General features: G+C 42.8%; 1 protein-coding gene across 1 annotated transcript; it reads right to left on the reverse strand.

The window, feature by feature from the left end:
* Positions 1-737: 737 nt before the first annotated feature.
* LOC103756771 (amine oxidase [flavin-containing] A) lies at positions 738-26,920 on the reverse strand. Its single transcript, XM_029964743.1, has 14 exons — positions 26,774-26,920; positions 24,681-24,818; positions 17,363-17,467; positions 16,042-16,133; positions 13,015-13,156; positions 11,072-11,221; positions 9,704-9,863; positions 8,357-8,453; positions 6,769-6,822; positions 5,793-5,850; positions 5,263-5,360; positions 3,981-4,092; positions 2,575-2,637; positions 738-2,073 (listed from the first exon to the last, which is right to left on the reverse strand). Exons 1-14 carry the CDS (start codon positions 26,918-26,920, stop codon positions 1,918-1,920), a joined length of 1,572 nt encoding a protein of 523 aa, XP_029820603.1. The 3' UTR covers positions 738-1,917.

Below are 26,920 nucleotides of genomic sequence, written 5' to 3' on the forward strand. Positions count from 1 at the left end.
GTCAATCAGCAATTCACACTAGTCCCTTTTCCCCCCTTAAAATATTCTTAAGGTGGATGCTAAACCAACCTGTCAAAAGTCCTTTAAACAAGCATTTAATATTGCACTTACTGTGTTCAAAATCCAACACTGCTGCTTCCTACTGAGACTGTTCTCTCCTTGCCAGTGAGAATAATTTGAAGTATGTGTGTAAGTTCAAGGTAGATGGGAAAGTCGAAGCTGAAAATGTAGACAGTCTTCTTATAGATAATCCATCCAGGCATTTTTTCCCCCAGAGAAACCAGCAGTGACTGGCTGATCCTCACACAGAATGGCTGCAACAGTGAACAAAGTAGCTCAGGAGAACTGTACTGTCTGTACAACCTTTTCTGTGTGGTGCTTAACTCTGGCACTGTGAGACCCTGCTCACATCTGAAAACAAGGGGCCACCTGAAACACCCCTTCCCTCTGGAAAAGGCTTCTGGTGGGGAGCCTGGCTGAGATTGGTCTGCACTTCTGGTGTCTCTACAAGGCTTTTGTACGTAAAAGTGAGAAGACATAAGAATGTGGTTGAGGCAGAGGCCCAGGGCAAAGTCATCTGGGGCAGGTAGGTATTTCTATTGGCACATACATAAGAATTATACCAAGCAGAGCAAGGGTTTGGTGGCTGCCACATGTGATGTGCCTTTACAAACTAGAGAAGATTCTAGTTTGTAGAATCAAACCTTCCTCAGACTTAAAACACATGAAGCAAGAAAGAATCTGAAGAAAAGTTTATAAGAAGATCAAGGTTTCAGGGCTATTAAAAGGCACATTTCACCCATGTTGAATGACAGTTGCGTTCATGGACACGTACAATGCTCAAAATTCATGGCAAAAAGACCACATAATGATGGTACATTGTGAAACATACATTCCAGACTTCAGTTAAACACTAAAGTGATTATTTTAAGTGTATCATGTACATAATAAGAGCGGAACAGGCAGATGCATCCAATTACTGTAATTTACAAGGCAGTAATTCAAGCCTCAGACACATTTCTCCTTATTGGAAGAAGGCGGTACGGCTCACGAGCAAAACGGGGGGCAGTGAATTGACAGGCAGCCAGGAAGCTGCTCCCATTTGGAAAAAACAGCCAGCACCTGCTGCAAGTCAGAGGGGATTTCACTTTGCTAATTCATTGCACTGTGCTGTAACAGCACGTGGCTGGGCTGGATCAGGTGCTCTCGGGGCAGGAAGGGACCAAGAGCCCCGTCCTGGCTGTGCCACACCGGATCAGGCACCACACAGGATAGGTCAGTGCAGATGTTTGCTTGGCAGTGGGCAGAATAAAGTCCAGCCATGCTTCCTCCCTTGCCATGTAGTCATGTGCTTTTTGCTAATTACCCCTTTTCATCCAGCTCGGGGTTAAGTTTCACGTCGCGATGATTAATAATTAATCAAATGCATTTGGAAATTAATTTGGCAATTCTACCTCTGATTGGCAAGCTAATCTCTTCTGTGCAGCGGGGGGGATGTTGTGGGAATAACCTCGGATATTCAGAGCTGCTAACTGAGGTGAATACATAAGGGCATTTGTTATCTCGTATGGTGAAAAAATAGTCCTGAGTGGAAACAAAAACATTCTCCAAGACCTCTTTGTAATTCAGAAAAGCTGTGATCTGCATTTTGCCTTGCCTGTATTAGGAATATACCATTGATATTATCATGTCCAACCAAAACAAATGGACAAGAAAAAGGCAAATTTGAAAAAACACCCCCACAGTTGATTTATTTCTGTTTAGCTGGTAGCAGCTCCAGTGGATTTGATGCATTAATTACGGGGCCAAAAAGAAAAATCACAAGGAGAATAACTTTTGCCCTTTTCCAAAATAACACTTGTCTGATAAAAGGTAAGAAGAGGGAGTATTCAGCTTCCACTGGGCGTGTGGTTCCTGCTAGTTTCGATTTAGTAGTCCCTTTTTACAGGCAAACAGCCCTGCAGCAGCCACAGAGGTGAGACACACAGTACAGCTGAGCAGGCACAGCAGTCCTGGAGCAGAGGGGAGGTTCCTTTCCCAGAAGGTGGTGGTGAATGGTCGAGCTGGGACATCCTGGGGGAGAGAGGAGATGGTAACAATGCAGGGTCCCCTCAACACGCGAGCAGGGAGGTGGCAAATGTCCCCCACGAGGGTGAGGAGATCACAGGTTTTTCCCAGGGACCCAATTGGTGGGGGGCAAGAAGGGCCATGGCTGTGAAACATGATTTTTCTGTCGTCCTGAAGAGCAACAGGACAGTGAAGATGAAATTCCTTGTGACTAGAAGGACATTATATTTAGCTTAAACCCATGGCCTGGGACTGGGCAGAACTAGGATGATTTCCTGGATTTTTCAGTCCCCCAGGCTCTGAGATCATTGTCCTTGGCTCTTGGCCATCTAACTCTCAGACAGGGGTTATAACGTTCTTTGGACAAGTCACAAAAATTAATGCCATCAGCATGTGAGGTGACCAAAACCTTTCCTGGGGATAGGGCCCACAGAATCACCGAAACAGGGATGTACCTGACTGAGGGGCATGTGCCTGACTGGGTAACAATGAGAAAGTCTGTTTTACCTCTGACTCTGGCTCTGGCATCCAAATTTCTCTCTTTGAGATCTTCCCCATACTGTACAATATCTAGAAGAAAAAATTATTTGTACCACGTGAGAAAAAATTATAACCCGTGCTACTTCCAGTTCTGGAAAAGCAGGGGAAGTCAGAGCAACGTGACATTGATAAAAGGCATTAACTGTTATGTTCATTAACTAGCTGAAAGTGTTTTGTACCAGAAAATGTGCAGTGATTTCTACTACAGCTTCTCTAGATGGCTTTTGTTGGTTTTTGCCTTTTTTGTTTGTTTGGTTGGTTGGTTGGGTGGGTTTTTGTTTGTTTGTTTGTTTTTGGTTCTTTTTCCTGAGTACAACTGAAAATGCTTCTTCTCAAGAATGTTTGAGAAATAGCAAGGTGAGGTTACTGCCATGTGCTTTAGACACAAAGCCTGTTAGAAGTGATGGTGCTTGGATCACAAACTAGAAAGAGGAGAAATGTGACCCTGGGGCTCTCAAAGCATAGAATTATGAGGACATCTCTTGGCTGTTCAGGCAGTACAAAGCTCACCAAGGGTTTTTTCTTGAGAATAAACTGATTGTAACAATCATGGAGGTTCTTGGGAGCAAATGAATGCCTCCAGAAGAGACAAACTCCCCATTTTTGTAACTTCTGCTCACAGGCATGGAGAAAAGGAAAGAGAAATTAGGTGACTTGAAACAGAGCAAGTAATGAGGATTGTAAGTTCTGCCACATGGAAGTAAAGGGCTGATTTTCCCTTAAATAACAGATCTGTGGCTTTGCCATGCAGCAGTTGTAACTGTAATGTACACCCTTTAATGCTTTTTTTCCCCTCCCTCCCTCCAGATTGTTGTAAAGGGATTTCACTGTGACTGGGAACCCAGCCCAATGTGTGTCATTCTGAGATTTAGACATTATCAGAGCTGCACATTACAAATTCATAAAGCTGAGCTAATGGTACTCTTTTGTAAAAGGAGAATTAGAAGGCATAGATCAAACACGAGAATAATGTTCAGATTTCCAGATTTCTGCATAGGAAATAGCTGTGAGCATTTGTAATGACTTAGATTACTTTTAAAACATGCATTTGTTAGGAATTGAGGTACTGTATCTGTGGGCAGCATCAGGTTGGAAGGTTTTTTCTTCTAGACATGTGGTAAATGACATGAGCTTCATTTTAAGTCTCCAGTGCAGTTACATTCTGATTTGGGAGGGATTCTTGGCTTTGCTTTGTTCAAAACCAAACAAAGTAAGTAAGTTTAAAAAAAAAAAAAGGCTTTAGTGCATGCTGTTTTCTGGGATCACTCCCTGCCAATTCTAGGAGTCTTAGCACAAAATCAGACCCTCCAAGCTCTACTTAATGCTTTTTAGCCTTTTAATAGAGATGTTGAAAGCAAAGAAACGGTCTGTACCTCTCGGGCTGCTCTCTCCCCTGCCTGCACGGCCCCCTCCATGTATCCACTCCATTGGGTGGCTGTCTCCGTGCCAGCAAAGTAGATCCTGTCAACAGGCTGGCGAATGATCCTTCAAGACAAATGGAGAGTGTCAGATGGCAAGTAACAGGAAGGTGATGATCCTCCTGAAAGCAATTTATGGCTTTGATGGAGCGCTCGGCTTCAGTCCTCCAGAATCCCTGCAGCCCTGGGCTGGGGAGCACGGAGCAATAAGCTGTCCCTGCACGACCACCTACTTGCTTCTGTACACAGAACTCAAGCTCTGAGGCAGAGAAAATCTAAGGCATAAATCAGCCTGCCCCACTTCTGAGCTAAGTAATACAGGTCTTATTTTACTGCTGGGATAAGGGATAATCCTAACAGCCTCCAGAAATGCAGTGCAGCTGATAGATTTATGTCTTCTGCATGGCAGGTTTGCTGTTATCCTGCCATTACAGAGGAGCTCTGTGAATGACGTTTTTGCAGTGATGGGTCACTAATATCTGCTTCTATTTGGAGGCTGGACTTGTCTGGCTGTAAGTCCTGCCAAAAGGGGATGGCAGCTGCAGGCCTTGGCATTCAGGGGGTTGCACTCACCCTGTAGGGTCATATAAGCCAGTGACTCAGATGTGTAAAGCTGCAAAAGCATCCTGGCCAGCCCAGCTGTAGGTAACGAGCTCCCTTTCCCACTGAGGATGTGCTTGGTGTAAGGGCTCCCATCTAACCCATAATTAGGTTTTCCTTGTCTGCATGACACCAGCTTCCCCAGGCCAGAGGCCCAAGTGTTCAGATAAATGGCAACAGAAGAGTCTGTGCATGAGATAACTTCTCCCCACACGCATGTTTGCTCAGACACAGCGTGTAACCCCATGTTGGACACATTAAGGAGCTCCTGGGCTTCACCTGAACCTGCTGCTCCACCTACACAGTCAGTGGAGACTCTTCATGTGTGCCCTCCAGGTCTCACTGGGCTTTAGAGGGCTCAATTGCAAATACTGTGTAGCACAAAATACTCTAAGTAATCTAACGGGGAAAGGTTTTGTGCCTCTAGCAAGTCCCTTTGTGACTTTGTGTTTTGTTTCCTTGAAAGTCAAGAGAAACTCTGCTGTTTTTCAAGTGAATAACAAGATCCTTGCTAGCTGGGGAGTAGGGGTGTTGAAAGAGGCATATTCTACATATGCCATAATTTTATTGCATAAGGTATATCATTGCACATGAGCTAAGGAATGTGAATTAGAAAGAAAAGCATTCTCTGTTTTACCTTCCATAGGAATACATTATGCCTGGTGGGAAGTAGGCTGTGTAACAACCCCCTGAATATTGCTCCATGGTCCAGTTCTTTTCTTCATAATGCACAGGCTGTAAGTATCAGCAGACATTACAGAGTGAAACACTGGCAGAGAAATTGGAAATAAAGAATAGATTTCTTTTCAAGAGGGAAAAAAACAGTCTAAGAATACCTATCAAAGGAGTGCCATGTCATCTGGTTAATGCTATCCATCTGCACAAAACAAATTTCTTTGCTTTTACAGAAACAGCAGCCTCCCATGGGGAAATGACAGGACAAATTAAAATATGCCCTGCCTTCTCTTTTCTTGTACAGAGTGAGAATGGCAGTTCTTTTCTTCCTGTACTGGATGCTGCTGCCCTCCCCTTGGGAGTACAGATTGTATGGCACAACGTGCATTTTTAGGTACACATTTTAGGTGCCAGGAACTTTGGCTTCATTGTCTAGAACAAAGAAGCAACATTATTGTACAACAGAGGTGAAAACAAGCACTCATTTCTTACTTGTAAAGCCTCTTTCATTCCCAATGCCTTGGCATATGCCTCACAGATCTTCTTTTTCCTATATGAAAATAAAATCAGAGTCAGAAAAAAAAAAAGGGAGGGAAAAATCTCTCAGCTCTTGCTCTCCTTATAAAAAACTAAACAAATTTATTGCAACATATTGGAAAGAAAGTTATGTTTGGCTTTGTTTTAAAGTCTGATTTCAAGTTCTAATCTTAGCATACATATTTCAAATGCTGATGCCTAAAAGTTACATCCAAAATGGACCCAGGGAGTGGGAAATGAAGGTTGATTTTGGCAATGAGGTCTAAAAAAGTAAATCTTCATACAGTTATTTTGGGATGTGGAGCCAATTCTTTTTCATGTTCACTGGTGTAAGACCAGAAGAAAAGCACTATAAATCAATGAAATCCCTACAGATTTACTACAGCAGAGAATAAAATATGAGCTGAAGAATACTACTCACATTCCTAAGCAGAACTCCTGTTTCACTTGCACAGTACCAAAAGCCACATTTAGAAAGTACTGTTTGTTCATTTCACTGACTAATGGAGAAACTATACTTTTGTAAACAGAGAAGTTCAAAAACTTTATCACCCAGTCTGAATGTGAAGGAGACCCAAAACTAGACATGTCAGTGCTCCTTTTATCCCTGGGGTGAAGCATCATTCAGTGGGGATGTAGTCTGGAAAAATCTTCTCAGTTCACACAGAGATGTAGAGCTGACAAGCCATAGCATGGAAGAGCGGGTAGGACTTGAAAATTTAGAAATATCCACAACTGGATGGATATTAGCATTAGTGTCAAGGCCTGTTTATGCTAAAGGCTCAATTCTTGCTCCAGTTTCCAGTATTGGTAGTTGCACCAAGTGTGTGTGTATGTGCACATGCACACACATATTCACACACATTCCTGCAGGGAAGCATCCCAGAGAACCAACTTGCTTCTGAAATATTTACAGCTTCTGAACTCTTACCTCTCTTCCTTACTGAGATGGGCCAGTTTTCCAGCCTTTCTGCTGAGAATGAAACTAAAAAGAAAAAAAATGGCATATAAATATCATGCAGCATCAGCTCCCCAGCTGATTTGCAAGCTCTTGCCTGAAATGACTCTAAAAAAAGGATGTGCTTGACGTTTTGTCATCATACCTTGGCACTTAATAGTTGCAGGTCACACAGGTGAAAAGGCCTGTGCAGGATACCCTGGGGAGTTAATTGAAAGGGAGAGTTTGAATTCCCAGAGGGCAGATGTGCAGGGCTGCCTGGCAGCTACCAGATGAGAAAGCTGCAGATTGCAAGTATTCTCAAAGCTGCCAACACTGGCCTCATTTTGCTCTGTGGGAATGAACTCTCTGTCCCCACTGATTCAGGACAGCAAAGCTGTACCCAAAGTGGGCAGAGACATGGTAGTGTCCAGCAAACTAGGCCTGCATTGCCTACCCTCTTATATTTAGATCTCATCCAAAAAGACTGAGACCCCAAGTTTTCTTGAGCTTCAGAAGTCTAGCAGGCAGCTGAACACACCACTGCCTGTGTCACCTGGTGTTAGTAAGTGATGAAAGCCTGCTGCTCTGACAAGCTCTGCAGAGTGTCATGGACCAGTCCTGGAAGAACTGAGATTATTGCTTATTCATCTTGAAGGAAACAGATTTGGCAATTAGTTCATCTGACCTTAGTGGAGGTACCCAGGGGATGAAGTATGTTCCTGCACTCTTTTAGAAAGTTGTATAAATCCACAAGGAAAAAGAAAGCAGGAAACCTTTTGCTTTATGGGGTTTGTGGGAGGCTTACTGCTCTCAGGTCATGGAAGTTTTTAAGCCTTGAACATGGCCATAAACATGTACAGTTCAGTAGAAGTGGTAAGCTTTCCCTGTCAGACACTTAGGGAGTACTTGCCTGATGTTTATATTGGCCTTTTCTTGGCAGTCTTACCTCAGATTACAGTGGAAACATTTGTAAAGATTGTTTGTTCATTTGGTTTCACCTCTTTTAAAAGCCAGTCAATGTTGCCACATATTTTCCCATCTGTTTGTCCAAACTGTAACTTTTTTACTTGTCAGTTACTTCAGAATCCTGATTTCTTCACTGCACAGCTGCTGCCCTGCTCAGCCACCAGCTGGGGTGGTTGTCCTGACTCAGCTCAACAGTGAGAGGAAGCAAATGAGGATTCCTTGGACAACTGCACTGCCATTTTGGCCCAGGTGCTAAACAAAGCCCAATATAACCCAAATACAGGCTCATACAGCTAGGTAAGGAAGGGATTTATTTCTAAATCCAATCCTCAGCAAAAAATCCCCATGAACTGAATGCCCAAAATGGACTACAGCTGAATTGAGCAGCTCCTTCCCAACTATATCCTTTGGAGCGGCTGTTTGTAGCAGAACCTTTACCAAAAAGCTTATATGGGCTAGAGAGGCACAAGAGGCTTGTCAGAAGTGCTCTCCTCCATGTATGCAGACTGTAGGAGTGGGCAACACTGATGTAGCCTGGTCCTTTCACCTCTTTCTTTCGCTCACTCATACAACATGAAATACATGTCTGTAAGGATGGGCTAGAAGCTTTTACCCCATAATGGCAGGGAAAGATCCATCAGGTTTCGTGTCATCTATGGTTATTCCAATTGGAGACTCTTCATCCTCAATGATGAAGCAACCACAGTAACCTAAGAGGAAAAAATCCCCAGAGGATTGTCAGAGAAACTTGTTGATGATCATTGTTTCTGATAGTAACGAGCAAGGAACATTATCCATAAAAGGAATTGTACAGTAATTCCTTTGTCACCAATAATATCTACATGTCTGAAGTGTTTCTGTAACAGTCTATCTACTATCTTCTCTCTAACTCTGAGAAATTTTGTACACAGACTTATAAAAGTCTTTTAAATTCCATTATTACTTAGCAAGGAATTCCTGTGGATTGCTACAGGCCCAGGCAAAAAACATTAAAAATAAACTGATCTAGCAAGAACTACAGTGATTCATTCCATGAACAACTTTGGCCTAAACAAAACGCAGTGTAATCACATCTGGTCACCGTGGGCTAAAATTTACACTCAGTATTGATTTTGCTGATGATAAAATTGTTAGGAAAGTTGTCCCATAATAACAGTAATGCAGTGGAAACATGGACTGTGTAATACAGTATTACATTAGGACATGTTTCAGATGAACATGCAAAAAATCTCATACAGAAAAATGTATAAATCTGACTATATTTCTGACTAATCCCAATGGCCAGTTTATGCCCTGAAACATGCAAAAATTATATTACTTTGATTAAGAAATATTCTCTCCACTCTCAGCATTGTTACAAAGGAAGTGGAAACTAATCTGTTCACACAAATAGTTCTGCAAATGGTATCAGCCAAAGCTGAGAAAAACATGATATTGCAGCATGGAAAAAATGTCTTGAGTGGAACAAAAAGCTAACCTACTTTTCCCAGTCCTCTGAGATATCAAGCCTGCAGAACAGAGGATTAAAACCAGGGAAAGGTCTTGCTTACACCTTAAGCTCTGCTTGTCATCTGCTGCAAATTCTCTTTGGCTGACTTAACTCTGTCCCTCGCAGGGAGAAGCAGGCAGCTGTTGCTGCAGGTCCACTTCTTCTGTGCAATGCAGGTTTCAGCAATGCTTCCCAGGAAATCTTGCTTGTTTTCTTGGTCACCTCACCTCAGCAACAACGAGATTCGGGATTGCATTTGGCTCTGGACTCATCTTTGGGGCACGGCAGGCATTCAAGCTCAGAGAAAGAGTACCCCTTTCTGAGGAGCTTTACTTTTCATTTTTCTGTGTGTTTTGTTTTGGGGTTTGGCACATTTAACCCTCCCTTGGGTTTATTTCCTGATTGATAGACAGCAGAGCTTTGAAATTCGTGTAGCAAGGGGCTCCCAAGCCCTTCACTTTCCCCACCTACCCTTCCTTGTCCAGAAGGCTTCCTTGTAGTACATCATGCATTTTATGACAGACCCCATAGGCAAACGCTGAATTAACTGGTTTCTCTTTGGTGGCAGCTCTGGTTTGTAGTGAATCTTCGTTGTCAGGATTGGAGGGATGGCACTGATCACATACTTGCCCTGCAACGTAGAACACAGTCAGCACGGACAAGGTGCTGCCTTGAAAGACACTCTTAATGGTTGTTAATATCTCTCCCACACCTGACTCTGCTATGTGGCTTTCCCACACAGATATTTCCAGGGGATCAAAATAACTCTGCCATTTCAGAAAAAAAAAAACAACAGGAGTTGGAACAAACAGACCAGGGTTGAAACTTGGCTGATAACAGGTGGGAAAATGGGACAGGAGAGACCTTATGGCATGGGTAAAACTGCCTTTTATCATCCCCAGGAAAATACAACCCACATTTGTCCAAATTGGAAGATGCTAAAAAAAAAAAATCACGTTTGTGCATGTTCACAGGACACTACTTCAGGACAAGCTATACTGATGGTGATTTCAGGTTTCCTGAACAGGCTCCATCCCTCTTGCATGTCCTATATCTGACTGGAGCAAGGAAGGACGCTCTGCTTCAGGGCTCAGGGTGACACTATATCATAACACTGCTGCTCTCAGGCTGGTGGAGCTGCTGAGTGCAGGAAGCCTATCTCCTCTAACTTGACTGTCAGTCAGTCATAATGGAGGCAGACAGCAGTTTAACTCCTGGGCTTAAAAATCCCTGGGGAAAGGAGAGTCCCTCCTCCAGGACATCTTTGGACCAGCTCCCTGTCAAACAGCCCTTCCCTTTCTGGTAGCATTCTCTAAATATCCTCCAAACACTGTCACCAGTGAGACAGGGTCTTGCAGATCCTGACTATCCTGCACAGACTCCTGTGGCACGCTGGGCACTGCATGCAGAGGAGCTGCTGCCCCATGGGTGCCATGGGTGATGATGTGCTGATGGAGCGTGTCACAGCACCCCTGCACAGAGGCAAAATCTTACTCAAGGTATTTGAAATGTCTTCTTTTTTGTTGTGCTGCAAACCACAAACTTAGAAATAGGAAGGTTATTTTCCCTTGCTTCGAACTGGTTGCAATGCAGAACTAAAATGTAAAAATATATGAAAGTTACGGCAGAAAAAGTCAGAGTAATGACAGGAACTAAGTAGCAGAACACCAAGAAGAGACCCAGTCACAAACGAATCTGTAAAGCAGGTTTCACAGAGTGTCAGCATAGTCCAAGAAATAGACACACAAATGGGTACTTCCTGATTACATCTGGCTTAGAGCTACAGCAGATGTATTCCCCTACTAAATGCGTACTCTACTTTTATTCTGATCGAATTACCTCATATATCTCATGGTTTAGAGTCTCCACAAGGACATTATCACCTGTCTGATCAATACTGATCACAGGTCTCTCCAGTTTAACTCTGCCTTTGAGGCGTTCCATTATTTTCTCCGATATCTGACCAGAACCCCCTTTAAACTTCCTCTCCTAAAAAAAAAAACAACAAACAGAAAACAAACACAATCAAAAAAATCAACAGCATTAATCACAACAATGTTGAATATGACTTCTGCTCACCATCATGAAACTCCAGGCCAAATCTGCAAGAATTAAGGGTGCATAAAGAGACCCAGACTTTCAGAAGAGTGAGGGCATAAACATGAGCCTCAGTGTCTATTGCTGACTAAACTACTTTTGCAATGGTTTCCCTAATGACCTGGCTTAAAGGCTCTTGAAACCTAGAGAACACACACATCCAATGTAGGTATTCTAGCTAGCATAAATATATCACTTCATTCAAAAGAGGTTTTTAATATTTTACCCATCACGGTGCTACCAAAACCCTCATGTCTGACAAAGAAACCAACTTGCATTTGTACAGTGAAAGACTGCAGCAGCCCAGAAGCAAGACAGATATTTAACTGGGTCTGGTCTCAAGTGCAAGAGGCAATGGGCTTTATCTGTCCCTGGGAAGACACAGAGACAGTGCTATCTGGAAAAAAGCACAGTCTGTGACACATTTCCCTGTGATGTCTGTGCAGAGGCTCAGGGGAAGCACTAAATGCTCTTTTATCTATGAGCCACCAGTGTTGTATTAAGCAGCTCACTTTTACATGTAAGATGCTGGTACTGGCAGGGAGGAAAAGGTCCACGAAGTCTTGTGCTGAAAAACTGAAATGGCTGCCTAAGGAAATTTTATAAGGCTTGTCATGGCCACTAAGTCAGAAACTCTTAGTGTTTTTACTCAACTGATATTAGTTGGGGTGAAGGAAGAGGGAAACCTTACAGAAACAAAGACAACTTTTCCCACCTAGGCACAAAGAGAAGGAAGTATTCTTCCCAGGCTAGCTTGCTCCTCTCCACGTCTTGTTTAGCTATGAGTATCCTGGGACTAATTTTCTTTTTAATTATTGCTGCAATGTCTAGCCACTGCTGATGTGGGACAGCAAACATGATTGAGGGGCTTCTGAGGAGTAAGACTCTTAGGTCTGGCTTCTTACCCCAGCAGGCAGATGTAGACAGAGACTGCCTCTCTCCAGGCAATTTCTCTTAATGTCTTCCTATCCCAGGACACTTGGAAGGGTATGGTGCTGTCTCCACTCTTCCAGCTGGTAGCTTAAGTCTGAAATGCTGCACATGCTTTCTGAGGCTGTGTTAACTGAGGTAGGAGGCTAATAAAGGGTGCCAACATACCACATCCAAATTACTTGGACAAACCTCTCCTCCCTTTTCTGAAATTTCATCTACAACAATCACGTGGAAACCACGATGTTCTCCAGGCAGCCAGACACCTGCCATGATCAAGGAACAGTCTGAAGTAGCTCATAAAACATGTTGCCATGTGAGCTGACCCAAAAATGAAGGGCTTTTTGCTATCTACCTCCAACTCTTGTCGTTAGAGGCTTCAACACCAAAAAACCACCCTATTTCCTTTGAAATACACTTACTTTGAACTCTTGAAAACATTCAAATGTGCCAAGTAACCATAGAAAATAAATTGGCAAAAAAGCACCACGACAGTAACAAGAGTATTGTGCTGAAGTGAATACAGAACCCCCCCTAGCTGTTTAAATAGTCCCAATTTATCCCAAAGCCTAGCTAATAAAATTATTCATTAAACAGGGTTAGTTGACAAGGGCTGTATCACCCCATGAGAACACAACTGTCTCCAGTGCCACATGCTCTTGTCTTTTCATTAATTGCAGGGCTTTGATGGGTACAACACTCTACTTGCTCCCTATAGCTTCAAGAGAAGAGGAAGAATATGAGACATTTTGTACCTGGCCCCCATTGGTGATAGAGAAGATCCTGGATGTGCCCCCACACTGCCTCACATACCACAGGAACCAGAGAGCAGACACTTCATGAGGCTCAGATGTGACGTTGACGTTCACAAAGGTGGTGGCAAAATCTCTAACAGCTCTGCATCAGACACAGGAGCAGAAAAAGACAGTGAGAAAACGTGACTTCCTGACTGCTTTCAGGATTTTTTTTTGTTATTCTCAATAAGGACTGCTTTTCCAAAGTCAGAAAAGTCAAGATGATTTATACGTCTTTGATTTTTCAGTCTGCAGTGAGACTTTTTAAAAAGGTTTCTACTAGCACCTCCCTCCCAAAGTATTTACCCATTCAACTTGAAATCCCATTGATTTCACCTCAGTTATGTCTTTAAATAGTTTCCCAGCTGCTACTCCTTTCATCACAGCAAATATTTCTCTCAAGAGGAGAATACATTTGGTAATCAGTTCTGGAAACTTTTCTGCATTTCTCCTCCATGGGGAGCTCACTGGGCAGATCAGTTCCAAGGTCCAAAGGGTCCTGAGGGCCTGAACTAGCCAAGACACTCCCCATCTCCCATGCAGCACTGCTGCAGAGATCTTTTGTGAAACCAAGAATCAGACAGAGAAACCAAACTGGCAATCACTGCCATATATATAAGGAAAGGGTCACCACAGCAAGTCCTCTGAACATAAACAGAGATACAACAGCAGGAACTCAAGGTCTGGCTGTTCACATTTCTTTAATTTCTGGCTACAGATTACTAAAGAAACTGAGATAATTTTGCAAAGAAGGTAAAAAGACTTCGACTTGGATGAAGTTTCATAAAACAACGTGAATTTAATATCTTCTGCTAAAGGAAGGAACTTTGCAAGTTATTTGGGCTAAAATATATAACTTATAAACTTTTATAACCTCATTTCCCTAACTATGAAGTCCAGTCACCCCTATTTCATTAGCCAGGATATGAAAACGTCCTGCACACAAGAACCCTCTGCCACAATCCTGAAAGCACCAAGACACTAAGCAGTTGTAGCAGGTTCAGGCCTAAGAAACGTGAAGGTAGTCTCCAGGATCAGAAGATGCTGATCTGTAACACATGGTAAACAAATCTTCTTTTATAATATGGGCCCAAGTCATACAGAAAATGCTGTGGGAGGGCTTTTCTGCTTAATGTGTTTTTTAACTACGTGTAGAAAAATGTGGCTTGGCTTGAAGATCTAAAATGGGTTTTTACTGAGTTTTTGAATGTGTTTGAGCTGAGCACATGCATTAAAACTGCCACAAAACCACTGGCAGTAGAAGCTGCCTTGCAGAGAAGCCTGTTACAGGAGGGATCACTATAAACACAGTTCTGCTTATACTCCACCAGTTCCCTGACTAAGAGGAACACTAAAAACTAGAAGAGGAAGAGCCAGTGCACTTGCTACAGTAAGGGTACTTCAAAGTAACTGAGTTTGGAGGCAAAAGGTTCATAAAACTGATTGTAAAGAAAACTACAATGCCACAGAGAGCAAGTCCAAATGGCCACACCACATATCACATGGAGCTGGAGCAGGATTTAAGCCATCAAAATAAATTTCAAATGGAAAGTTTTGGTCAGGCAGCTGCAGGTACAGCACTAAACTGCAGTCAGAATGAAAGGGTGAACAGAGCACAGCCACACACATAAAAGACAGTGAATATGAGGGAGGGGAGTGTTACAGAACAGCACAGGGGCCGGCGTAGCAAGCAGGGATATGAGGGCTAATATGGGCACACTTCTCTTTGCCTTATAACGAGAACTGATGGAAATAGGGAAGGAATAAAAGAGAATTTCCAGTTGTTGTCACGTCAATTTATTGAACACTGTTCCTTTTGTCATTTATAAAATGTGGTCCCTCACAGACACATAAAACACACTGGCCATTTTACAGGTGATACAACACTTTAGCTCTCTTCCTGCCAGCTGGGGTTGATGGTCCATTGGACCTGCTACTCACAAACAAGGAGGACCTGTTGGATGATGCAAAGGTGAGGGGCAGCCTTGGCTGCAGTGGCCATGAGACTGTGGAGTTTAAGATCCAGAGAGAAGTAAGACAAACAGCAGAATTGCAGTCTTGGAATTTGGAAGAGCAGATTTCGTCCTCCTCGAGCACCTGCTTGGCAATGTCCCACAGGAAATTATCCTGTAGGGCAAAGAGCCCCAGGAGAGCTGGCTGGTGTTCAAGGGCAGCTTCCTGGGCACACAGGGAGGGGGCACAGCCACAGGCAGAGCTGAGCAAGCATGGTCACAGGTTTCTGGGAGAAACATGGAGCACCTGGCCTGGCTTAGGCACAAACCTACCAGGGAGGCGTAAGGCAACAAAAAAGGTTGCCTCTGCTGCCCCTTGTTTCCTTGCAAGTGTTTCAGAGGCCCAGCAGACACTACTGCTGAAACAAGGAGTAGCATTTTGACTTATCCAGAGTTTCCAGTGCCAAACAGCTGCTCATTCCCCACTCTTCAGGTCTCAGACTGCCCCTTCCATTGAGCAGGCAGCAGTGGCTGCTCTCCAATGCACCAGTGGCACTTGCCTGCTCTGTGGCACATACCATGCAGCTTACACAATAAAAGCAGACACACATGATACTGTGTAGGAGCTGAGAATTAGAGGACATCACTCCTCAGCTCCCAGCCTGACATGGGACTAGGGATGTACCCTCACCTGCCTCCATTTCTGTGCCTGCAAGTGACCTTTATTCGTCTACAAAGTGGAGTTTTATTTACACGTTGATTTTCCCGACGTCAAAGGCACACACTCTCCAATGGTTTGAAGAAAAAGTATGGTGGGAAGAGCCCACCCTGTCACTCCTGTGTGCACAGGCCTGCTGAAGCAAACCCCGGGCTTCCCCAGTACCTTTAATGCCATCTGCCAGCCAACCCAAACCTCACCTCAAGCACCTCCTCATCTCTCACTGCCTGTACCCCTGCTGAACTCAGCTGTATCAGAATTTACCAGAAAGCCACTATCATTCTGCAGCTGGAGTTCAAAGTGGATAGAGTTACATACTTGGTCCAGCAAATCTTATTTATCAGATCTTTCATGGTCATTTTGTCCCATTCTTCAGCATGTAGAGAATCCCATGGTGCATCAACAGGAATCTGGAGACAGAGGTGAAATATTCAAGAAATTATTCAGAACTTTATCATTGCCTTGACATAGTAGCACAGATTTGATTGATATATTGGCCAGGAGTTAATTTTGTCCCCTGCACACGGATATCCATTTGGAATTAATTCACCAAATGGAATAGTTTCCATTCACACCTTTGGGCATGAATTGTACCATGACCACAAAATCTGACTTTGTCTGAACAATGAACTATATCCTTATGATGGGACTCATCTGGCCTTTAGTTCTCCAGAAGTGAGGTGCCTACTCCAATTTAGTTGTCTTGAGTTGAGGGGGAAATTCTTTCCCCAGTAGAGATTCAGTCAGTTCCAAGATGGGTATCCAAAGGCCCCTATGTCTCTCTGTTAACTACAGAGCAAAAAAAAGATGTCTAGATACTACTGAATTATTTTTAAACAGGTAAATTCTTAATAATAGTTCTTTGTGTGTAAGTACCATGACATGTGAGGACACTACCATATATATGAACCTTTAAAAAAATGTATTATTTTACAAAAGATGTGTAATATCATACACGAATTTGACTCTGCAAAACCAGATAAACCCAATGAACTTCACAGGAATACAGTTAGTTATGCCTGAAGGTTCTGACAAGGTACAGTCCTTGGTTTGTAGATAGATTATAAGGTAACTGATGAATATTTGAAAGACAGTATAATGCTCCAGGGGCTGCAGTCATACTGCTTAAATTTTGAATTTTAAAAATAAAATTACTGTGAAGTCAAACTGAAGCCCAGCTTAGGCAGCTACAAAAAAGAATCATCTTTACTCAAGAAGGTTGCCACAAGGGAAGGGAAAAAAAACCCTTCTCATCTCAGCTCATGGAATGGTTTTTCCCTGTCATGAGAAAGTACATACATTGAGCTCAACCTCATTTTTTTTTCAGATATCTTAAGACACCTCCAGATCTTTCTGTCTCCTCTCAAAGAATCATAGTATAGTTTGGGTTGGAAGGGACCTTTAAAAGTCACCTAGTCCAACTCCCTCTCAGTGAGGAAGACCTACTATTCCAGACAGTTCCTAGTAATATAGATATCTTTCCTGATGGATGTTTCTTTTCTGTTTTGTTGTTGAGGAGTTTTTTTTACATTAAAGAAGCAATAAAAAAACATGCCAGAAACCAAACCAAACCAAACCAAAACTGATTTATTTATAGTGGCCTGAACATTGTAGGAAACATGCAATTTCCACAGCCTACCTCTTTTCCCATCTTGTCAATGGTTCTCCAGAAGTTATTGTAATCCAGATAAACCAAGGGGTTGCATGTTGAAGGGCAAATACCTGTGAAATTGCGTGACTTTCCCTAAAATACACATAAAAACACAAACAAATTAAATAAAACAAAACATACCTTCATTACCAAAGGACACAAAATTCTCAACGTCGTGACATGGTTTTAGCTAAGTAGGAGGGGAAAAAACAGCTGGACTGATATTAAAAAGGACAATAACACCTTTTTTTATTATTATTGTTATTCAGAAGGGATGGGGAGGGGTACATTTGAGCAGGTTGTCAAATTCTGGGCTAAGGAGACTCAAGTAATGGCCAAAGAGGCAATATTCCTTGTTCCTGAACATTCTTTGTTACTACATTTGAATGAATCTAATACTTGCCTGCCTGCTGAAACATGCATCCTAAAATCTGCATGGATCCAAAACTGCATGCATTTGAAACTATTTAAGCTCCTTTACGGTACACTTCACCTACAAAACCAAACATACCTTTTTATTATGCCATGTCCCTTGGGAGAAATCTAGCCTAAAAAAATTTACCAAAAAGAAAGTTTCTGGCTGCAGGAAGAAAAATACCCTACGCTTGCAAAAATGGTGTCAGAATTTACAATGCGTATGACGCGGAGCTGCAACAGCGACTGAAACTGTTATAATCTCAAATTGACTGTTTCAGATAATCCTGTGATATAGTGATAAGCAAAACAACCTACACAGCAGCTGCTTCTTTCTGATAACTTTAATCTGACAGAGGACTGGATGAACAGATAACATCTTCTCTTATTGAATTGCTTTGAACCTTCTCCCACGTAAGTCAGTGGCAAATTTCTCATCAGCCCTCTCTATTGTTTGCCCTTCCAGATGTGCCAGAAGTTTGTGTGAGGATGCAGTGAACATGATGGACCATGACAGGTAGGACCTGGGGTGCTGAGCAGTTTGTCACCTGGTTTTCAGTGCAATGTACACCGTGACAGCCCACCACACCTGGCAGGTGGGAGCCACAGTCCAAGCAAGAGGCTGCAGTGCTGCAAAGGCATGAGATGGTGACCCAGGGACAGGGAACACGAAGCAGGAGCCAAATGCACCTTCCTCCCACTTGTCAAGACAGAACTTATTGGTCTTCTCTCTGATAATTGTGTGTGTGTGTGTGTGTGTGTACCAACTTATGGACTTCTGATGTTCTTCAGAACAGTTTTCTGCAAAGATCATAACAAAGACAAAAGGTGCAAGATGAAACTCAGAGACCATAGTGAGCTTTCAGACTTGGCAGAAGCAGTAAAATATCCAAATTCCTACATTTTGGTCAACTTTTGTCAGCTCCATGACAGGTGCAATAGAAGAGACAAATGTATGTGGGCAAGGGGCCATAACAAGACTTGGTCAACACTGCTTGGTCCCTCTGTCCTCAGAAGAGGGCTACAGTGGTGCCCCAACTCTGGAGTCTACCAGGGTCAGTCTGTGCTGTTCCTCCTCATCATCTTCAGTGAGGGGAGCAACAAAACCACTCTCCTGTTCCACCTAGACACAATAATCTCTGCTCTGGGCCAGAAAAGCACCAGGCTGTGACCTCAGCACTTGGTTCAGCTTGAGATGCAAGTGCTTAAGGGTTTGGTTTTTTTTTTCAAATTTCCAACAAACACTGAGCTTTCAAGTCACCAGGATGACTCTGGAGGTGGCTGGTTACCCCTGGATTTCTGGGTATGCAATCTTAACCTTATGTACCATATACTTTTTTCTCTCTTTTATCTCCATTTCATTCTGTTTTAGAGATTTACACTGGAGGAAGGTGTAGGGGGGGATGCTGCTGCTTCAGCCTTCTCCAGGTGCACATGTGCATGCAAAACACTTCTGCCATGGTAAGAGCAGACAAACTTCTCCCGTGAACCACCAGCAGGGGACTCCTTCACAGGATGCTGCCTCTTCCTTTCCCTTAAGGAAAATTTCTCGCTGCCAGTTTGGAGCACTGTGTGTTCAGCCACAGAAAAGAGGACTAAAAAATGTATGCAAAGGGGTGTACTGCATGTTACAGCTTTTGCTGTCATAAACCAGTTCTGTATCAAACAAGGATATCCTGATACAAAGCAGCAATATACTGCTAATAGTTTTCTTCTTAATACACATAAACACATTTAGTTTTTAAAAAAGATCATCAAATATCACTCCTTCAAAGTTCATTTATTGCAAAACTTTTTATTCTGGTTGGGAACACAGGTGCCATCCATGTGTCTTCCTTAACATGGTTTAACACCAATAATCCTGCCTTTAAGCAATGCTGTTGGGCCACCCTAATCCAGGTGAAGATAAGTTATTACTGAAGTTCTGTCATGTCAATACTGCAAGGGGGCAAAGGGAAAAGATAAGCCTGCCAGTCAGGAGGAGCAGTGAAAACTTCCCAGTTTTTCACTGTTCAGTGACACCTCCTTTCACAACAGGCTTTTTGATAAGTGATTGTGCTTATATGGAGTGGTGTAACTTGCAAACCCTCCTCCTATCCTTAGCTTACTTAACTCAAAATGAGAAGCACTTCTTTAAAAAGAAAGTAAAAAGTTAACTTGCTCTAAGCTCCTCTCCTCCTTTTGCTTTCAACCAAACCTACTCCTTATACTGCTGGAAAAAAACAGCCCAAGAAAAGTCTCTCTCAGAAACTCTATGATGAGATTTGCATCAAAACAGCTTTTCCAACCCCCAGCAAAAACTCCACTGAGTTCAACAGCTACAGGTTGAAAAATTTCCAGACTGTCCTGATTGCTGCAGATGTGGCAACTGATGAGAGAACTTGCCCACTGTCTGGCTAGCTAGTATTTTTCTCCAACTTTTCCACTCTATATTAGACCACTATGACCACAAACTGCTCAGGATTGATCAAGAAATGTTACCATCCTGGCCACTGGTATGACATGTACCACATGTGATATTCAACTATCTGCTCTTTGAAAAAAGAACAACCCTTTCATTGCTGATTTGAAAATATTATTAGTCCCACATCTTTGGTCAATGGCATAGCCCAGGGAGATCAATGGGAAAACATAGTTTATCCACTGAGAACTAATAAATGCCAGCTGATAATTAACAGTCTAAAGTTGTATTATTTGTTGTTCTCTTCTGCATGCAAAGAAACCATAATTTTAGTAAGTCTGGAGAGCAATGGTAGGAAAAGCTGGAAAAATTCAACAGTGTTAACAGACCTGGAAGAGGCTAAGACCAAATTCAGAGAGCCTGAAATAGTTCACAGACACACTAACCCCTTGTGAGGTGGGGCTGCACCTACCAGACATGGGAGCTGATCAAGGGAAAGCCCAATTCTAACAAAACTCAGGAAAGAAATTCCCATTGCCCATCAGACAGCGCAAGGCAAACAGCCTTAGACACATCAGTTTTTCAACTTTCTCTCTTGCACAAGTATCTCCACAGCAGGGAATAAATCTAGCCCAAGTGACCTGGGGCTGGTAAGTTATTAATTTGTTTTTAATATTGTCTCCCTGCTAGGGAGAGAAGCTCTGGCTGCATGTTTCACAGAGGAGCTCACTGCAAACAGGCAAGATCTTGCAAATTCTGGTTTTAAACAAGTTTATGGTGTTCTGGATGTACTATTTTGAGGACAACTGTTTTCTTAACTGAAAGGCAAATAACCTACTGGCTTTTTTCCCACGCTAACACATGGCTGCTTGACTGACCCACAGAGTTTATCTAACTATCTTTTCTCATTTCCTAGTGTGTCGAACGCTTTCCTACAAAGCTCAGATTTGAGTCCTGCTGCCTGCTTGGATTAGTTACCTCACACCAATCCAAAGGAAACAAGGCTCTCAAGCACCATACTTCAGTGGTTAGAAAGAAGGCAGCAGAGGAAGATGAGCTCTGCAAGGTCTGTCTTTTCCCTGCCCAGGGCTACTCTGGAGCTTGTAGCCATAACTACAGGAATTAATCCCAAGTCACCCCAGCTGTGACACCACCTCAAGTTTCAATTTGTGCCAGAGGAGCTGACAATTTTTGCAGTCTTGAGAAAGGCAAGTCTGGCTCCTGCCTGCTGTGCAGGGGATGAGGTACACACATCAGGAATCTCAGGAAGAGCATCCCTTGTGCCCCAGAGCAGGAGTTGTTATTGCCTTGGGCCATGCACAGCACACACAGGCAGAGCAGTGGCTCTGGGCAGTGTGAGGCCTCAGCTCCTCCTCTGCTCAGCATCTGCAGCAGGTCCAACCCTGAGAGCATTGCAATGCCTGGGACTGTCTGTGGTTTCTTGTGTCTGAACTGTAGATTTATGGTGATCTGCACAGACTTACCTGCTGCACCCTAAGCTTAAGGCAAGATGTTGGAAAGAAAAGACTTGATGTCCAGCGTGAATCATTGCATAGAAATGCTCATCTTTTTTCAAGTGCTACCTTGCTCTGGGAATCATAAGCAAAAAATAATCACAATCAGTCCTTATTTACTAATGTTCTATACACTGGAGCTGGGTGCTACTGCCAGATCTGAGAGGACTGCAACTATATGAGAAGCTTAACACCACACCAAGGCCCTAATACCTTTACTTTATAGGGTCTTCCTCTAAAAAGAAGGTGAAAACGACACAGTGACCTTCAAGGACCTCTGTAAAAATAAAATGCTGTCTGCCTCTTCAGGGAAGGGAAAACTCCAGCACATCTGCCTTTTCTCAGTCCTAAAGCATTCTTGGTGAATTACAGGACAGTAGCCACAATGAAATTCTGATGGAAAGAAAGTCTGGGGCTCATAACAAACACTGCAGTTTGAAGTTACAAATTTGCAACAACAGGATACAAAAAAATTCCTGATTAACACCAAAGCAGTTCATGTTACCACGCTAACTCATGGGAAAGAATGAACAAATAGAAAGAAAAAAGATAAACAACAGTTGCATAGTTGGATTTTCAAATAAACCGTAACTATAAAGGAAACCTGCACAAATGAAGCAACGTGGTTTTTAAAGCTTGCAGTACATGGAGTTTTTCCACACACATATGGGAAAAATTCCTTTCAGAGAAAAGAAGCTCATTAAATCCCTCCAGGGATTTCCACTTTCTCTTGGCTGCTTCCGTTGCTAGGATAAACCAATTTACCACTTTCCCCTAACTCAATCCAAGCAGTACCCTGGAAATCTTCTGAAAAAGCCAAACTGAACTGATTGCTGTGGTAAACAGGAGATCAAAAATCTCTTAATCTGCGGGTGCTGGAGATGGCGTATGGTTGTATGACTGTCACAACAAAATCTAAAGCCGTGCTTAGTCAGTGCTCAAAACACTCTCTGTTGCCTCTGACAAACCACACAACATTGCAGACTTTGAAGAAAGCCCTTGGGAAGAGACCTTCCTGTCTGGCCCTGGCTACAGACTCCTGGACAGCCACCAGCTGACAGAAATAACAGATGAGACACAAGGAGGAAAGTTTGAAAGGTCTAACTAAAGCCTGAAAGGCAGCAGCTGGCCCACAGTTGATGGTGTCTTAGCCCAACATGTCCATCTTTCACATTAATATTTAATTTCTGGGGCAATGATCCTTTAATATCAAATCATGTCTTCTCTAACATTTTCTGTCATTTAGGAAATACCACAGATGCTCGTGTTCCTGCAGAATCTTTAAGGAATATGAAGGGCACATTTACAGCTAGGAGAGCACAAATCCCTCCCTGGTCAACTCACTATCCAGCATGATAACAGTGTGCAGCAGGTAAAATGTACAATCCCTTGGAGCCCTGGGCACTGACCCACCCAGCCAACAGCCAGGACTGCACAGATGGTGTTGTAGAAGCGGGATGTAAGACAGAGTTCAACAACACATCCCTAAATCAAAGGGCATGGTGGCTGCACAAACTACACAATGTCTCAAGGAAAGAGTGAGGAGAAGCAGCTGTGGAAAACCTTAGGAAAAGAAAATAAAAGACAAACCCTACAATTCATGGGAAGAGGATGGGGGAGAAATGAGACCTACTGGAGGAAAAGCATCATTATGATTTGTCCAGTGCTTAAGTCTGTCCACGGTGGCAGACCTTAAAGCCCCTTTGCTGTCCAACAACCACAGCTCACTTGGGACCCTGATTAACTCAGCAGGACCACAGTGCCAAATCCAGAATTGATCCATAGCCTGTGATCTGGCTGAATAGCTCATAATGCTGCCTCTTGCTTAGAAACATGCTTTCACTTCAAAGAAATCGTACAAAATTACATGGTCATTAGCAAGGACGTGCATAATGCAGTGTGGGACAATAAAAAGCTGCAGCTTCAGTGTCAAAATGGATTAAGAGCTCAAATTCATGTAACCCATTAGAGCTTTTTATTTAACATAAAGAAGACAGGGCCTTTTAAGATGCTAAGAGATCCATGCCCGAGCTTAAATTAAATAGAGTGGGACAAACATTCAGCTGGTACAAATCAGCCCAGCCCTCCTGCTGTAGAATTACACTGATTTTACATGAAGGCATGAAAAAACTTTTTTACTATTGTGGAGTGACTATGCAATTATTTAACATGTGATTATTTTATAAGCATGGCACCAATCTCCCCAGTAAGAGGTGCTTGCAGAACCAAATGATAAAACTTTGCAGCATGAATACATTGCTCTAATTCTTGGAAGAAAAAGTGGGAACGTAATAGAAATGAAACCAATTAAGGATCCATCACATAGCCTTGACCTTATCAAGTATGTCAACTCTTACTCAAGTCTTGTTCTGCCAGAGCCTGCTAAGTACCAAAAATAAAGGAAAAAAAAAAAGTTGAAAATTTGGGTTTTGGAAACTAAAATAGTTTGTGAGTTGTGGAGACAGAAAGTTGTATCTCATACCTATGAATCTTAAGCCCTTTTTTGTCTCTCCCTACTGTTCTCACTCTGCACTTGTTCTGGCAGTAGGTTCTGATTAGGACCTGAGCAAAAAAACAGTGGTTAAAAGATCTCAGACAAGGGCTGGAATTGTGATCTGAAGACAGGTTTCATTCTAGTTTGCTTTAGACACACCAGTACCTACTCAAGACCAGCCACCTCGACTCACATCTCAGACATGAAGCTTATGGTAAGCCTTGGTAGGGGCTTGCTCGGAGATAATGTGCCAAATATATCCCAAATTTTTTAACTCCTCTCAGTTCCATTTTCTGAAATCTTCTGAAAATAGTATAAGAACCACTGATCCCAGTAAGTTAAAACAGAACAACAACACTTAAAACAGCTGCTTTCTGGATTATTAAATATGAGCTTTAAATGAAAACCTGTTAATGACTGCCAGCAATTTCCAAAGCTCAGGGATACCGTTGGTTATCTCAACGTGGAAGATGCAATACTTACCCCCTTATGATGGAACATATGGCCCTCAACATTCACTTTGTAGGTCTCAACACCCAGCTCTTTTGCCAGCCGGAGAATCCGGTTTTGGGTAGGTCCCACATAGGCTCCACCAACATCTACGTAACCAACGTGTTCATTCTGCCAAAAGAACACAGGAATCAGAAGCTGTGCAGGAAGGTCCTCAATACGAGCATCTAGAAGTAGAAGAAATTATCCCACACTGAAATCTGCATGGAATCTGCATGTAAGACATTTGGGAAGAATTTCTTCGTGGAAATGGTGGTTAGGCATTGGAATGACAAGGTGGTGATTGGCCAAAGATTGGGCTTGAGGATATTAGAGGTCTTTTCCAACCTAAATGATTCTGTGACTGTGATTCTGTGTATTTACTGACTTAAAAGTAGGCAGCATTGAGCTCTGTAATGACAGACACACAGAGCTCACAGTGTCTTCACTTCGTGACACACAAGTGTGCAATTGAGTTTAACTCTCTTTTAAATTTCACTAGTTTTCAGTATTGGTTTTTCAGTTACACAAAAGACACGAGATATGAAGAAATATCCAACCCCATCAATACCTTGGTTAAATCTAACTGAATTTTTTCAGAATTCATGTTACTTTTCTTGTCACTGCAAAACACTTCACAAATTGAAACCATCTCCAGCACCAAGGCTTGTTTTCTTTCTGCAGACACCTGCTTAGACTTAATACTGCAGGTGCTGAGCACTGCACCGCAATTTTCAAGGAGATTAATCTCCTTTCCAGCACTGCACACCTCGGAGCCATCTGGCCAGCAGCCTCCAGCCATGCCTGTCATCAAAGGTGCTCAATGCACCTCTCAGTCCAGCATTGCACTCCCTTGGGAAGCAGGAAGAAAGCAGGAAGTTTCAGGGATGCATACTATTGCAGCAGTTTGATTTCCCAAGACAGTAACTCTTTTTAACACTGTTTACAGTGAGTACTATAAGCCAGGCATTCTCAGTGTCACAGAAGGATGGTGTTTATACTTCATGTTTCACACACAATGATTTCTGCTGGAACACCACTGTTTATCTCTGGTTGCCCAGCAATGGCATCTCACATAATTTAAACCTCCCTCACTTCCAGGGTGGGAAACAGAGGTAATGTCTGTATTACATTACCCTGTGCCACAAGTGACTCTCCATTTATTTCATTTGCTTTTTAATGGCAATCAAGATGCAGTTTGTTTTTGGAGGAAGGAGTGTTATTTTGGATAATTTTAAGATGCCTTAAAATGTATGTCTGAGCTGTAATGATGTCTGGTCCTGCTCAGCCTTCTTCTTCTAGGGCTCTAAGTTATCATGCCTGCTACAGCACAAAAAGTGAGGTGGGAATAAGAGAAGTGCTCTGACACTCATGTTCTCAGCTGACAGTTGCCCTGTGTAATGTGAAAGGAAAGTAGATCCTGCCTTGGACACCAGCTAAGGACTGTGTGGGTGGAATTCACCTTAATATAGATGTTCAACACCATTTTAGACTACCCAAGACTTCTGTGCAAGAGTGACAAAATGGAACTATACACTTCTGGTTAGGCACACAAATCCCACTGGATGGCTCTGAGAGTGGCTTCCAGGTCCAATTTTAAAGCACCTCCTATAAAGAGAAGTCCACTGGCATATATTTCAGTGCAACCTGTCCAAACAGAGCTCTGTCACTTTGACAAAAGTGATGGTACCACTGATCACCATTGTCTGGAGTAAGTTGCTTAGCCAGTTTTCAGTCCATCTCACTGCTCTACCAACCCATACTATATCAGTTTATCTGTGAGGATCTTATGTGAGCCAGTGCTGAATTATTGAAGTCTAGCTAGACAATATTCACTGTCCTTCCCTCATCTCCCAAGCCAGTTACTGCCTCTTAGAAGGCTGTCAGGTTGATCGAGCATGAATTCCCCTTGGTGAACTCATTCTGACTGATGACCTTCAGATTAGTTGCACTGTCATCTTCTGAGGATTGAGTTGAGGCTGTAGTTCCCTTGGGTCAAAAGAACTGGTCTTTTTAAAGATGGGAGTAATGCTTGCCACATCACAGACCAGCACAAGTGAGGGTTCAGCATCTCAAGAAGCACTTACCCTGATAGTGAATGTCCTTCCTCCAACTCTGTCCCGGGCCTCAAGGACCACCACGCTGACCCCAGACTCAGACAGCAATTTGGCAGCTGACAAACCTACCAGAAAAAGAGAAAGTACATTAAAGCAATTGGCAGCAATCAGCCACAT

The sequence above is a fragment of the Manacus vitellinus genome, unplaced genomic scaffold, assembly GCF_001715985.3.
Source record: "Manacus vitellinus isolate BGI_N305 unplaced genomic scaffold, ASM171598v3 scaffold_7_pilon, whole genome shotgun sequence".
NCBI classification, from domain to species: Eukaryota; Metazoa; Chordata; class Aves; order Passeriformes; family Pipridae; genus Manacus; species Manacus vitellinus.